At 35.3% G+C, this 16,215-nt stretch overlaps 1 protein-coding gene across 6 annotated transcripts in view; it reads right to left on the reverse strand.

The window, feature by feature from the left end:
* The window catches only part of NAV3 (neuron navigator 3), a 611,692-nt gene that overhangs the window by 224,634 nt on the left and 370,843 nt on the right, over window positions 1-16,215 (reverse strand). For 5 of the 6 annotated variants that reach the window (XM_044228606.1, XM_044228604.1, XM_044228602.1 and 2 more), the window contains exons 6-7: window positions 5,012-5,080; window positions 1,699-1,838 (exon numbers count right to left, since the gene is read on the reverse strand). In XM_044228606.1, the coding sequence (XP_044084541.1) occupies window positions 1,699-1,838; window positions 5,012-5,080 (209 nt within the window). The remainder of the gene's footprint in view (window positions 1-1,698; window positions 1,839-5,011; window positions 5,081-16,215) is intronic. The other variant, XM_044228605.1, reaches the window with a different exon arrangement.

Consider the following 16,215-nt stretch of genomic DNA (forward strand, 5'->3'; position numbering starts at 1 on the left):
TTGTGGGTATTATAAAGATTACTACTTCTTAATTTTGTTCATAAGAGAGGTTGAATGGCTATGAAAAAATAGAAATCCTTGTCTACCTTTAGGTTTTACTTTTAGACACCAGAAATACAGAAAAACTTTTCACATGACCGAAAATTTCAGATACATTATGATACCAAAGGGTTGGATTATCTAAAGCAATTCTAAATCTCTTTGCCAATGTTATTAGTAGTTCTTGCAAAAAAATTACATAATTGTAGAATCCTGTATTTAAACTGGGTATATGAACAGTCCATCCAACACACTGTATGTCTAAAGGAACTTTCCTTTAGACTTTCATAGCACATACAGACTTTGTATGACACTTCCTAGGAAAGTCATAAAACAAAGAAGAAAGTTTTTGTAAGTGTTGTCTCCCTTTCCCTTAGGAAAAGCACAGGTGTCCAGTAAAATTTCTTAGGTTCCTAAATCAGAGGTTTTATTTTAAATTTCAAAGACAAACTTTTGACTTCCAATTGTGCATTATTTTCTTTTCTTCCCACTCCGCTCAAGAACAGAGAATATTCTAGGGATCAAGACACTGCCTCGCTTTCAGGGATTTATGTTCTGTTCAATTTTGTTTTAAAGCATGAGAAACTTTCACTAAAGTGTCTGATTCTTATCTGTCAATTCATGTCTAAATTAGAGAAGGTTGTTAGATCACATCATCTGTATGAAACAATTTGAAATGATCTAATTTGAGCAAAAAAGTTCCTACCTGGTTGAATTTGCCAGCTATTCTACTAACTAAGCATGATCGTTACTTTTGAACTTCTTGTTTTGTTCGTTGCATAGAAAGTTAAATACTGTAAAGAGAAGTTAAAGTTCTTTGAAGTTGAAGAAACTACCAAAAGCCAGCCACAGGCCTTAGTCCCTCACACAGTCACTCTGCCTACGAGGGTATAGGCTCTTGATTTTCTTATGGTTTAGATGTGAAATGCACAGTCTCTTACATGAACCCATGCTCCACAGTGTAATGTATCAAGCAAGCCACTCATTAAATGTACACTGTGCACAACACAGAGAATTGTGTATCATCTGGTTAAAATATAATTTGCCTTTAACACAGATTTCTACTAAGTGTCCTTTTTTCCCAATGATTTTGTGATCTGGTATTTCTATCCTGTATTCTAATCGAGAAAATAAAACAAATAAAACAAACATGGATAATTTGTCTCTTTAGAGAAAACGAAGATCACATTATTTCTGTGTCCTGCTCCTATCAAAGATTAAATACCCATCCCAATTACAACTCAAGTTTTGATGCCCAGAACACTTATGGCAGTTATGTCAACTGAAGCTAAAGACTCAAACAAACCTAATACAGATTTATGATTTTATAATAATTGTTCCTAAAACATAAAAAGATAAAAGAAAATGCTATTTATATGCAACCAGGAGGAAATGTTTTGGGGAAACAGATTTTACACTCAGGTTTATAATTAGCTACTTTAAAATAAACGAGTTTACTCTCTTAAAATATTCTTCAGATAAAAAAAGCCCTGAAGAAAACTGGAATTCTGGAGGGGGCAGTTAGAAAACATGAAACCACACTGATAACAACTCCATTCCAAAAGGCATTAACACTGCTCAAATATTGGACTTAGCATGTAATTTACAAGACCAATACGTTAGACTTGTGCCATAATGATGTAACAGGCCAACACTTACCTTTTTCATTGCCATTTGCATAATTTGGAGGCTTGTTTTTGTCAATGCTGTTAAAGCTCTGACTTCTCCTATTTAAATTAGAGGCTCCCTGGACTTTGCTGTTGCTGCCTGCAGTTGGCACCCTAGAGGGACCTGGAAGCCTGAAATAATATAAGAAAAATTACATCATTTTTGTATATTACAAAAAGATAAGGGGTAAGAGGTTCTGATCAGGGAAGCTTTAGTGGAAAAAGCACAACATATGATGTTCTAAAATCTGTTTGGCAGAAAATGGTGGTTTAAGTGATAAATAAGCTAAACACAAGAATTAAGAATCTTCAGAGAAATCTTATTTTATTTTTCAATAAACATGCCCTCAAATGATACTAAGAATGTAGAGCAGTTAGAAATAAAGTAACCTTTAACTAAAAAAGTCATACTTACAACACCTCTGAGGAATGGCACTTTGACTTAAAAATACTGTAACAATTACATGAAAAGCAAGGGAAATAACTCAAACGTATTGTGTTCTCAAGGTGTTAATCACCTATTTGCTTTTGTTGTTAAGTGGTTCTTTTTGATGTATGGGACATTTGTTTTTCTCTTAGATAGCTGTTTCCTAAGTCAACTTGATAATAACAAGAAGAATAAAGTTACTGAACAAATTGCTAATAGCAAATGCTTATTGCATATGTAAGATAGTAAGCTATTCTGATTCAAGCATGATGCAGAGACCAAAGTCACGAGTTGATTTGTATTTTACAGGTCTGTCTCAAAAAAAATTTTTTTTCTTTAATCATTTTGCCAGAAATAAGCACCTAGACATTAGCTAATTATCTTACAAGTGTGGCCAGCTGATCACAAAGGTGATATGACAAGAAAGGATGCAGGTCTCCTAAGCAGAGAATCTCTGTTAACAGAATGCAATGTAAAATACACCTACAGGGACAGTGACTTCAGCTAGTCTTTGGAGATGAAAGACAGGACAAGAGGAAATAATAGGCAGACTGTGTTAAAATTAGGGGAAGTTTGACGTTAGGTTGTGATCTGCAGTTATTCTATGCAGACTAAATTTAAGTATCAGTGTGGATCATTTCTGTCACTGTTTAAGCAGTTTCCATCTTGAAATTTCAAGTATCAATTATTCATGAATTGTGCCTACAATATACAATCACTGTATTGTACTCTACCCTGTTAACATATTATATATGTACAGTAAACAATCTGGATAAATTAAGAACTAGTAATTAAGAACAAATATTGGCATTCTAATTCATATTTAACAACATGGTACTAAAGGATGTCAGCCTCTTTGCTAGCATTTGCTGCCACCATGTGAATGTCACTGTGTACTGCTCAGATAATTTCTATTTTAAAAGAAATGAAACTCCAGGCCTTATAAATGAAGCACAGAAATTTTTAATGTTCTCTATACTAAGTTTTTAAAATGAGAGAGCGTTTATATCTGATATATTTGTGCCCAATATATCACAATTTCAAGATCAGTTGTTACTATTTTCATATTTTAACTCACCTTCATAATTAATATATTATTTCCATAAATTATTAGGAAATCAAACTTTTAACACTCATAGTTATTTTTTTAAATAGTAACAGGTATTGCAACAGGGAATGAACATCAGGAAAACAAAAATTCCAACTTAAAAACAGAAGTGTTGCTTTCTTGGAATAGTTAATAGTTTCAAAATGTTGACTGTATTCTGGAGTTTAAATACATATGGCTAATAAATAGTTCCTTCAGCTATTTTGCCAATTAGAAGCTGTGCCATGTACAAGATTGGAAACTTTTCCAAATGATTCCAGCACTTAACTTTTACTCAGATGGATCTACAGGGTATGTAAGTATAGCACAAAACCACAGACACCAGGAATTTAGAGTACCAATGACTGCACTCTGAAAAAGGACTCAATTAATTAATTTGGCCAAATGCCCCACTCATAATAAATCCAAGAACTATCCCTGCAGACACAGCTACAGACTTAGAAAGTTCATTCCAAACTCACACGTATAAACAAATTTTGTCACAGAACTTGCCCTGCTTGCAATGAAACTTGACCTGTTTCTAGAAAGCAATTAAAATGCGTTTTAATCTTTATTGTGACCCATGAAGGCAAGTGATCTTTAGTTCTCAGAAGAACAAATTAAAACAAATTAAAAAATCCATTTGCTCTTCTCATTACCCTAATTTGACAGGCAGCCAGAGCTCCAGATCATTCATCAAAGTAATAAAAAGAGAAATGAGAATGAAGCCAACAAAAGACAGAGAGAGAGAGAGAGAGAGAAATGTTCTATTAAATTAATGTACTTAAAATATATTTTATATGCATGAGTCTTAGAAGTAGTAATAAAAAATTGTACAAGGCAGGTCACTGTTTTTTTGCACATTTGAATTTACATCATTTTTCCTACTTTAAATTAAATGCCCTTTAAATTTTTCTCTCCAGAATCATTTTAATTACTATGGAAATGAACATAACTTAGAAAACCAAGGCAAGAGAAAAAGCACATACCTCACGTCAAGGCATCATAAGCAGTCCCTGTGGTCAAACATTGCATAATATGATACATTATCAGAGCAGTGATTAGGAAGCCACAAGTGAGGGAGATGTCACATAGAATCACATAATAATCAAGGGTGCAAAACACATATGCTGTGGCTTTACTCAGCTGCACCATCATGCCTTCGGCAACTTAACATTTTTTTTTAATAAATCATACACTTTCAATATACATTTATCTATCAGTATTTTCCAAACAGTACATCATACAGTCATTTCCTATAACAGGCTGTCTTTAAAATATGTATGTCATAAAGAAGCAAAACTTTATACTATTATATGTAAAGGAACAATCCAGGTTAACTTGGTGACCTGGTGCTAACCTTCCCACAAAAAACTGTCAGTATTTCTCAATTCTGCCTCGAAATGTGCAGTAATTAATGTATGCCCATCTCCAAAAACAATTACATTCTTGTCATGTAACTTCCAGATTCTGTAACCTGGAAGGAATGGGGCCTTCAAAGTCATGTTTTCCCTGACTTTCTCTAAGCCTAGAAGCTAGACTTCAGCCCAGTCGTAACAGTATATATAACAAAACTAAAACAGAAGAAGTCAGAACCCATTTAATGATCTAACACAGACATGCTCATCCTGGAGAATGCATATGGAAATCCACTTGGAGGAATTCAGTCTTCTAAACTTTTCATCCAGAAGTATGTAATTTATGAAAAAAATTTAGTATGATAGGACAAAATATCACTGGGCAGTTACTTTATCATCACTAACAAGCAATAAATTAGAGATATTAACTGACCTAGTAGGCTTTTTTTGACTGGTTGCAATTCCACTGTGATTAGACTGAGTTGCATATCTGGCTGCCAGACTGTATGAGGAGAAACAGAGAAATTGAATTAAAGAGATTCTTTGAACATGGAAAGAAAGCACAACATTACAAGAAAACTATGAGTTAATGAAATGCGATTGGAACATGTATAAGCATGTATAAAGGATAAATTAATTAGAAAATCATGATAATGCAACATATATACTGTGACCTTTGATAAATGAACACACTATGAAACAATGCAGGGCACCCCATGGAATTAAGTGTGTCATCATTGACTTTAAAATTATGGCCATGTGATAGTGTTCATATTATTTTGAGTAGGATTTCATTTCATAAAGAAATTCAACCTTTGTAAATAACTGGAAAAATTTCAGGAAAGCTTAAGTTTGACTTTACATAATACAACGAGCTCTTTCTCAAAGAGGTTAAAATGAACAGAAAGAGCATGAGAGTCATTATTTTCTTTAGTAAGCTCTTCAAATTTGCTGCTTTCACTTGAATATCATTTCCAGAACCAAATGACTAAAATATTTAGTTTCTGACAAATGTATTGTTTGATCTCGAGTCCTGGATAGAAAGTTTTAAGGAAGCGAACAAAACAAGATGGTTTTCTAAAGAAAGAACTATGTAAAAGTTAAATGGAATAAATTGGAGTCAAATTCTCCAGCTGAACAACTGAACAACTATTAATGACAGTTTCTGGGCATTCTTGAGTTGTAGTTCTTAATAATTTTTAAATCAAAATCTTTGATCAAAGACACAAAAGAAAGCATTATTTAAACCGAGTTCCAAAGAACAGCGAATATTTTACAAACAAAAATGAAATTTTGCATTTAAACTAATTCCTGAATTACCTGAGTGTTCTGAAATTAGTGTTTTGAAGCATACAGTGAGACCCCGTTAGATCTGAAACATGTTCACATATCCTGCGATTGGTCATGGATTGATGCCTAAGTGGAGAATCACTTTTCAGGTGAATTGTGAGGGAGCACAAAGGCCCTTAAAAAGAGCCCGGACAGAAAAGAATATATCCTCATAGCTAGGAAGCTTTTCAGAACACTTATTTCTCACATTCGATATATATTATTTATTTGCATATAATAAATTCTGTATCCTAACTACATTGGACACTGAGAAAATTCTCCCAACTGCTTCAGTTAACAATGATAGCGAGAATAATGTAAAAATAAAAACCAAAGTGTCTGAATGAAATGAGATATTAATTTAAAATCTAAATTTCAAATACAAGCACCCAAAGTGAAGAAATATTTATTGCGCGTGAACTTCTCAGTCTATTTTGTCAATCCAGAGAAAGAGACCTACCTCAAGGTTCACTACTATGCCTTACCCTGTATTCTACAAATTGAACACAAATATTAGCTGGAGAAATGACAATGAAATAATGTACTTTCCTTCAGGAAACAGAAACCATCTCATAGCATTTTCTTGCATGATTTTAAGGAAGTTCAGTAATTTCCAGGATAGAAGTGGGGTAGGGGAAGAAAACCTAGAAAGGTCAACTGACTTGCTAAAATCAGTTTGGTTTTATGGCCCACGTGTGTTTTCTAATTTATTATGAGAGAACAATATTCTACATACTGCCTAGATTTTTGTTCCAAATTCTCATAACTTAATCCTTTGAAACTTGGCTTCTGTTCTGCTTCCCTTGCGCTAGCGAAACTGTTGTATGAAGAACACAGGACTTTAATTAATTCCACCATTCTCCAACATCTTTTATCTGACCCATATTGCTCCCTCTGCCTTTGTGAATCTCTCTCTTTCATAGATGGTAATACCAGTGAGCTCACTGGATTTGTCCACCATCATTCTCATTCATTTTCTCTTTCCTTCACTGAGTGCTTTTCCTTTATTGAGCTCTTTAAGGCATGATTTTTCATAGGTCCTCTGTCCTCAAACACTTGTATGCATTCTTTTGCTTAGCAATTCATTTTTTACCTCAGACTTTAAGTAAAATCTACTATAAACAAGTGTTAATATGTGAGTCACACTCCCAACTGCCAATATTAACTGAGGAAAAGATGTCCACTTCTATGATTTTCAGAGTCACCACTTTAAACACCATTTTTTTTTCTTTTAACCCCCTAGTCTTAATCGGATCCTTCCTCTAATTTCTTGATTTCTATTCACAGGATCATCATTTTCTTTAGTCCAATGGGCATGAAACCTCAGTAGTTGACTCTTCTCCTTTTCTTTTTAATTATTGTCAGTAGGCTGTCACTCTGATTCAACTTCTACAAATCCATTTACATTTATGTTCTCTTCCAATTTCCTTGTTTATTGCACTAAATCAAGCCCACAACACTTCCCACAATGCCTCTGGGTCCTTTTGTTTTTCTTAATCTTCTACCTGGCTCTGTCTCCACACTCAGTAGAAAACCACTATTTTTCCCCCATATTTGCTTGCAATACTATATCCCACATTTCAGACTTACAGTCTAGTCACAGAGTAGGTGAGGTGGTACAGCTCATGCAATTTATTGGTAAAACAGACACAAGAGACATGTAGACACAGCTCTGAGGCAAGACAGGGAAGATAAATAGAATCAGAACACTAATAAACTAGGAATTTTCAAAGTATCTGGATTGAGAATAGCGTATTTTTTCCCTGGAAAGATTGCCAAATGAGACTCCTTCTAGCTAATGGGTGGTAAAAATATCAGAACCAGAAGCACAAAAGAAATGCATATTTTGAGACTTCTTGTGGGTTCTATCAAAAAGTATCTGTTCATTTGATAAAGTAAAATATTAAGAGAGTGCTTTTTTACTTCCCTAAAATGGAAGACAAGAACGGAGACTAGAGACAGTCAAATGAATTTTTAAAAATGAAACTCATCTGGTGCTCAATACAAAGAAAGATCTAAACTACCAGAACTTTCTAATCGACCTTTATCACAAACTCCCATGTGGAACTATAATATCCACTTATTATAAGGAAAGAAAAACTTCTCCATGTAAACATATCCTGCATTTTAACTTACACAGTTTTACCAATTGCCAGAACCTTGCTATTCAAAGTGTTATCCAAAGACCAACAAAACTGGTATCACCTGGAACTTTTTAGAAGTACTGGATCTCAGGTCTCATCCTGGAGTCTCTGCATTTTAGCAGGATTCTGATGCATAATAAAATTGAAAAAGCTGTGCTCTACAGAATACCCACAAATATTCAACCTTGGAAGAAAAAACTTTGCAGTTTCTAAAGTGAAACAGCATAATCTAAACATCTCAGGAGTCATGCTTCATCATCTATGCTCTAGGGGCTCTGGATACTATTGATATCATCCTTTTAGAAATCCTTATCTCACTTAGCTTCTCTAATGCAACAGCTACCTCTACGGCTACTCCTACTTCCCAAATAACTGTTGACTCACTCCCACCCCCCCTACTTAATTGTTGTACTGTTACCACGAGTATTTTCAAAATTGTAATCCTAGGCAACAGCTGATCTACCCCTCTATTCTTTCTATCTCAGATCTACATTCTATACTCAAATCTCAATCCTAAACTCAATCTCTTTCTTAAATATCACCTTGAGATCCCTAAATATTATACCCAGATCACCTAGATTTCTCCCAGATATTCCAAAAATGTTCAAAACAACTCATTTTCCTTCTTTCAAACCATCCTCTCTCTCCAACTTTGCTACGTAATTTGACTGTCACCATTTTCTCCACTGAACAATACGGAGTTGGCTTGATCATTACCTACTGTTTTTCTTCCGCTGTGTCATCTCTCTTACAGACTCTAATAATATGTCTTCACTGGTCTCACTGTTTTCAGTCCATTTTTATTCCCAGACAAATCAAATCATTCCTCTCAGTCAACAGAATGCACTTTCCCAAGGAAAAATGAATGCCAGCTGCTTTCTTTGAAATTGCTGTTGACCGCCGTTGTCCACAAGATAAAATCCAAGCCCTGTGATTTGGTTTACAATATTTCAGTACGTCCCCTCAGACTCTTACAGCCTCATCCACTCAGCGTATTTCCACCCCATGTTCTCCACTGTCACCACACCTCTGCTCCTTGCCTACGGCCTCTGTTCCTGTGGGTCCATGGCTTTTCACATCAGGTTTCCTTCATCTGAAATGCCAGTCCTTCCCTTCCCTGCATTATAAAATCCTACTCCTAGTTCAAAATTTTGCTCAAATCTCGCCTTCTTGTTGAAGCATTTCTCAAGTTTCCCAGAGTTAATTTTGTCCTCTCCTGGTCCACGAATCTTAATTCTCCTCTAATTATTAGGCTAATATGGGAATTTATCATGGTAAATATCTGCACCCTGAGAAGATTGTTTTATTTACAAGGACAGGAATTATGTTATGTCCACTTTGCGTTCTCAGCTCCTTTCATGGGTTTATAATGTGTTCAGTAACTAAATAATTGATTTATATTTACTAACTAGTATTATCAAACAATGATTTATTATATCTCCAACTTTTAAGCAAGGGGGACTGTTTTAAGAAAGGGTTTATCAGAAGTATATTAAAGGAAGAAAAAAAACATTCATCTTCATTGTGTCTTTATTAAGTGATCTGCAGTTTATTTATTTTCTCATTTATCCCTTATAATAGTGCTACAAAGGTGACATCTGTTCCTGACTGGAAATATGAAACCATAGATATTATATATTAACTTATCTGTACAAATTATACATCTTAAAAATAACAGTACTAAAATTTGAACTTTGGTCTGTTAGAGTCTATACAATCTTTGCTATGTTCTGCCATACTATCTTTCTATCTTTTTTTACTGCAAATTGATAACAAATTGCAGTATTTTAATGCTTCTTTTTCTATTAATTCATTGCCCTGTGGATTTATGAATATCTCTAAGACATAATATGTCATTATTATTATTATTATTTCAATACTGTTATAAAATAGCAACTCTTCTAATATCAAATAAATCTACTTCAAAAGGTACTCTTTAGCATTCAGACAGATAATATTAATAATTTCATTCAATAGATCATTTTATAAAGAAATCAAGAATATGCAATAAGACAATTTGACAGAGTAAGATACTTTCACAGTATTTAAGCAACTCTCCTCAAAAATCTTCCAAGTAAACACTCTCTTTTGAATTTTTAAGCAACATTTAATTGGGGCTAGGAAACTGACATAATAATTATAGCCCACGGCTCCCATGTCCATTGCACAGATGATTAATCAATCAATCACAGAATTCTTTCCTCGTAAGCCCTGTGGTAGCTTCAAAATCCATGCCCAGGATTCAAGCAATCCTTATTAATCAAAAGAATTAGAATGAGAATGAAAACTAATTTGAATTTCTTCTTTATTGTCTCATCAAAATATTAAGATTTGAGTGGCTCAGTACAGGATTTTTTTTAAAAGATTCTATTTCTAGTATAGTTATTCTAGCAGTGAACTTCCATGTACAAATAAAAGTATATAATCTCATTCCTTAGTTTTTATCCTCAAAAATCAAACTGGACCCAGACATAACACACACATGAATCATTAAAAATCAACAAAACATAATATCTCAGCTTCACACAATCTATCATTCCTTATTTTCATTAGCTACTACCAAGTTTCTTCTGAAAAAATCTCAGTTGAAACAGTGGGTATTTGAATTGTCTCAATTCGTGTTTAATTATTATGATAATTAAAAACATTTTTTTCTTATTTATTCATTCTACAAATATCCTTTTAACACCTATTGTTTGCCCAGGTAAGAACCTGGAGAGCCACAACAACTTGCTAGGCAATTGGACCTTTGTCCTGAAGCAGTAGAAAATACCAAAAGTTTTTGACTGCAGAATAAATGATAAATTCTCAGACTGAAGAGATCCTCTCTTAGATATGTAAAGGAGGAAGTGGGGAAGGAAGGAGGTAGGGACATTTAGTAAGACCAAATTTCCCATTTAGGAGACCAAATGGGAAATTGCTGCTATAATTCAGGCATCATTTGGTGAAGTTCTGAAAGAAGACAGAAGTAGAGAATATAGAAGTAAATGATAAATGAGATGAGTTATAATGGTAGCTGTAGGAACTGAAGCAGAGGGAAGAATTTAGGATGGCTCCTGGGCCTCTGGCTTGAGTGGCACAGGATGGTTACCTAGAGGCAGAGTAGGAAAAGGAGACTGAACATCCTTGGTATAGTTTCTGATGAGAAAAAAAATCAAGACTCGACTTCTAGATTATGTTACAGTCACATAGTGAATAAAGTAACAGGATATACTTGGAAAGCTGGATATTCTGTGGTGAGTAAACCCACCTTTACAGTGCAGCTAAGGTAAAGATCATTTTATGATCTTACTGTAATGGTTCTCTTATAAAGTACATAAACACTTTTGGATGGTGAATGAATAAATAAATGAGAAATTGACTTCACATCCTTAAGGTTTTCAAAGTGGCAGTCTGGTAAAGATACTGTGAAATTAGATTCAGTTTTGTGTTCTATTTATTCTAATAAGCACATATTTATTGATGTAGTCAGGAAATCAATTATCATAGAAGACTTTTATTGATTGCCTATATGTACTGGCATTATGCTAGAAAAAGTCCATTTGGAAAAATTAGATTTATACATGCCAGGCTTGTTTCACTATGGAAAGTATAACCTTTAAAACCATGTATACTAATTCAAACTCCTTTCTTAAAAGTGTAATTTGATATTTAATGGAAAATGAATTTACCGCAACCTTGAAAGGCGCAATATAAGAATATTAGGCAGGTGTGTACAAGTGGTACAATAAAATCTTTCTCTTCCATGAATTATTAAACTAAAATATCAATAGTAAAAATCTAATACATTGGTTTGTAGCACAGAATTTAGAGTTGGGCTGCTTGCTCTACCTGAATACCAGCTTCGCTTTTGTTGTTCTCTGTCCCTGTTTCCTCAACTGTTAAATAAGGATGGTAACTTTACCTACCTCAAGGCTTTGTTGTTGTTGCTTTTCATCTTTTTTAAATTAACGTATAATGTATTATTTGCCCCAGGGGTACAGGTCTGTGAATCGTCAGGCTTACACACTTCACGGTACTCACTTCATATACCTGCCCCAATGTCCCTAACACAACCACCCTCTCCCTACCCCTCTCCCCTCCATCCCCCACAACCCTCAGTTTACCTCAAGGTTTTTATGGGGTTTAAGCTGTAAATCACTTAGAAGAGTGTCTGGCTTACATAAGTGTTATAACAGTTAAAAGGAAAATTCAGAGGAATTCAGATGTACATTTGAGAGTCCCTGAATGAACTAGCCCCCACAGGAAGCTCTATAAATATTCTGATGAATTCATACAACATAACTTCCTACGTTTCCCAATCCCTATAATTCCTCTGCTCTCTTGTGCTTGGTCTTCCCAACACATCTTTGGTTCTCACCTATCACTTCTGAGGTTACTCTGTTTTAGATTACTCCAAATCCCACAAGTATGGACCTCTCATACAGTAGTTGAGCTTCAACTCTGGTTCTCAGTCTCTAGATTTATAATTACCTTGGGACCATGATTTATTGAAAGCAAAGTTAATGAAGTCTCCTTCTCCCTCCAACGTCCCTGGATACTACACACTCTTCTCATTTCCTGAACTCAACAGTATGAATCTCTACAGGTCCCAATAAGACATCCATGAAACACCATTCCCAAAGCAGCTTGCGTAGGATGAGACTTTCAGAACCTGTAATTCTCAGCAATGTACATAATTCAAAAAGTGTCTCAAATACAGATTTTATTGAATGTTTTTATTGTATAATATACTGCTTAGATGAAAATACAGTTTGATATGCTTAAAAAATACAGTATATTTATTTTACTATTTCAACCAGTGTTTTGTTTTAGATTCATACTCTAGATTTTACATCTAATTTGAAAGACAAGGATAAAAAGTCTCAAAAAATGAGACATTCCTCAAAACAACCACAAAAACAATTTGCCTTGAAGAAGATACTGAACTAGCTACCGTAAGTCCGAATGTATTGTAAAACAAATGAAAAGAACCTTCTCTTGTTTGTTCACTTTACCAGTAAGTTCGGTTGCTACAATTTTGCTCTGAGACCTCCTTTTTTTGCCCAGCTTTACACTTTTTCCCTCAGTAATCTCTTCCACTTCTACTGTTTCAATTAAAACAAAAACAAAATAAAACAAAACAACCAAAGAAAAAACAGGGTCAAACAACTTTCCCATGTCTGTATCTCTGGCCCTGACCTCTCTTCTGGGCTCCAGAGACACTAGACACCACTATCTAGAATTCCCATTAAATTATCAAATTCATGAAACCCAAAGGTGAATTTTTTTTCCTCCACCTCCTTCTTTTCATCTGTGTCCACTATTTCATCATTTTTCTCCTTACTGAAAAGTATCACTATCCAACGAGTAAAAAAAATAAATAAAAAATAAAAACAAAATAAATGTTTCACCCTTACTTCCAAACCGTCCCCAAGTCCATTTTCCTAGTCAGAAACTCGTGCCTATTAACATTACTCTGTTCACTTTCCTACCATTTTAGCTGCAGTACCCTTCCCACTCCTCTCCCCAAAGCACATCTTTCCTCTATCCTGTCACCATGGTTATGCTTCTAAGTTATAAACGGCATCATCTTTCCTCTGCTAAAAAAATCTCCAAAACAATCGTCCTTTACATTCAGGAAATAAGTCCCATCTCTTAGACATAACAACCAAAGCCTCTATTTACTGTCTTCGGGCACCTCTCTAGTCTTACCTGTCATCATACCCTGTGGCAATTTAAACACAGAGCTATCATACACCCTTCTGCATTCCTTTCATTAGGAGGTAAAATCTTCATTCCACTGACCCTCTGCTTGAATCTGGGTGGGCTTGTCACTCCATCAACCAATAGGTCACCATGTAAGAAGCACCATGTTCTTGTGACTGCCATGTTGGAGAAGCTTTGTGTGGTTGCTATTCTGGCTAAGCTGCCAGGCACATGGAGTAAAAAGTCACCTTGGCAGTGGATTCTCTAGCCACACCTACTCCGCCTCCCAGGAGTCTATGACACCTCAGCCACTCTACCCTTCCCTGTGGAAGTCCCAAACACTGTGAGCAGAGACAAGACATCTCCACTGGGCCCTGTCTGATTCCAAGGCTCACAAAATCCATGAGTATAATCAAATGGTTATTGTTTTGCACAACTATATTTGGGGTATTTCTTTTCGAACAACAATGGATACTCAGAACACACTTCTATTTACACTTTTTCCTTGTCCAAATACTTGGAGTTTCCTGAATGTAAATAGCATTTAATTCATGAGTGCCCTCATCTAGGCTCTTGCCTCTGACTGCTCTCACTAAGTAACTCTGTTGGATTAGGTAGTGATGAGGGTGCACGAGGCTGGCTGAAGACAAAGCAAAAGCTGGCGCCTTGCATCCCCCTCTCCACCCGCTCCCCTCCGTAATGTGTGTAGCATTCCTCAGGCACCCCTGACTGCCATAATCGATAAACAAATAGTTAACTTGCAGAGATCACAATCCTGCAAGACAGGAATCTCCCTTGCTCTACAAATGTCCTGGAGATCTACAAACAGGGAGGTTACCTTATCAATAGCACAAATTTCCAGAGGCAAATAACTTTCAGTTCCTCAAGACTTAATGTCTCCCTCCCCATCATAAACAAAACTGGAGGAGGCTGAGGTAGAAGGGAATGTAAATGATAGCAGGATCACAACACCCCATCAAGAATCTCCCAACTATCTTGATGTTAATGGCTGGCCTAAAGATGACATTGATGAAGCCACAAGGGCAAGGCCTCCTCCAGGCACCTTGTAGGCTCTCTTAAACATATGAAAACTCCGTTGAAACCTCCCTTTCCCTCACCTTCCCCCAACCGCAAGGTATATAACCTGCCATCCCTCACAACCCGGGGCAGCAGCTTTTCCTGCCCACGGGTCCTGTCTCCATGCTTAAGCCTCTGCCATTTGGCTCAGGTCATGATCCCAGGGTCCCCGTGCTTTAATAAACCACCATTTTGCACCAAAGATGTCTCAAGAATTCTTTCTTGGTCATTGGCTCCGGACCTCAGCCCACTGAACCTCACCTAGGTTCTAGAACTTCATCAGTAGCATACCTGATTGAACTACCTGTTTAAACATCTAGGTCTTCTATTACACTGTCAACAATTTGAATAGTAAAAATATCACCATATCTGGACCAAAAATCTGGCATAACTTTTGGCACGCAGTGAGGGCTGGATCTTTATTTTTTGAAAGGTCATAGCTGAACTTTCAAATCACTGATGAAAAAGAACACTGGGCTCTAATGCAATATGTGAAGAATCATTAGGAACAATATCGTCTTTCATTCAAATATTTCATTTCATTTCCATATGGTATTTGCTGACTGTATAGTGACTGACTCATCAAAACATAAAAATCAGACACAAAACAGTTATTCTTAAAGTATACATACTTAATACAAGCATAATTGAATAAACTATGTTTATCAGAACAAGGTAGAATCTAAAGGCAATTTTTTTGTCTATGTAGGTATTTTAACTCCTCATCTATATTAAGAAATTGTATAAAAAATTATTTAGGAAACCCTTTACTCCAATCTTATCTATTTACCATTAAGTCTTAGAGCCACACAAACATACTATGAGTAGAAGTCCCTACACAGAGTCCCTCTACAGTCAGACATTTAGTGCTTTTGATATCCAAAGAAAGAGAAAAACACGCTTAATCATAACATCACATTTGTCCTTTTAACAGCACTATTCTTAAGGAACCAAGGAAGAATACAAAGAAATCACAAAATAGGAGGTAAAAAATTTCTTGGCTATGGGTTTTGTGGACAATTTATACCTTTCAATTATGGTTCTATTGGTACCATGTTAAAAAGGTAGAAATTCTCTCCTCCCAAATATACTGAAAATAGCTTGAGAGAAAATTAGGACGAGGTTACCCAACACATACTATAATTAAGTATATGAGAAGAAAGTCTTAAAAGATGTTTAGACAAAATAACAAATACAACAAAGTAACAAGTTTTGAAAATAGTAAAGCATACCCACTAACATTTTAAGATTAAAATATATTCCCTTATATTTTCCCTATAATTCCCTATAATTGCTAAAGGTAGATAGAAAACCATACATTCAGAATTAAGATCCAAAGAATTCTCTGAATCAAATTCTTCCTTTAGTGTAAAGACTTTCCCTTTTGCGGGATCCTTGT

Source organism: Neovison vison, chromosome 12 (genome assembly GCF_020171115.1).
Source record: "Neovison vison isolate M4711 chromosome 12, ASM_NN_V1, whole genome shotgun sequence".
In the NCBI taxonomy this organism is placed as follows: Eukaryota; Metazoa; Chordata; class Mammalia; order Carnivora; family Mustelidae; genus Neogale; species Neogale vison.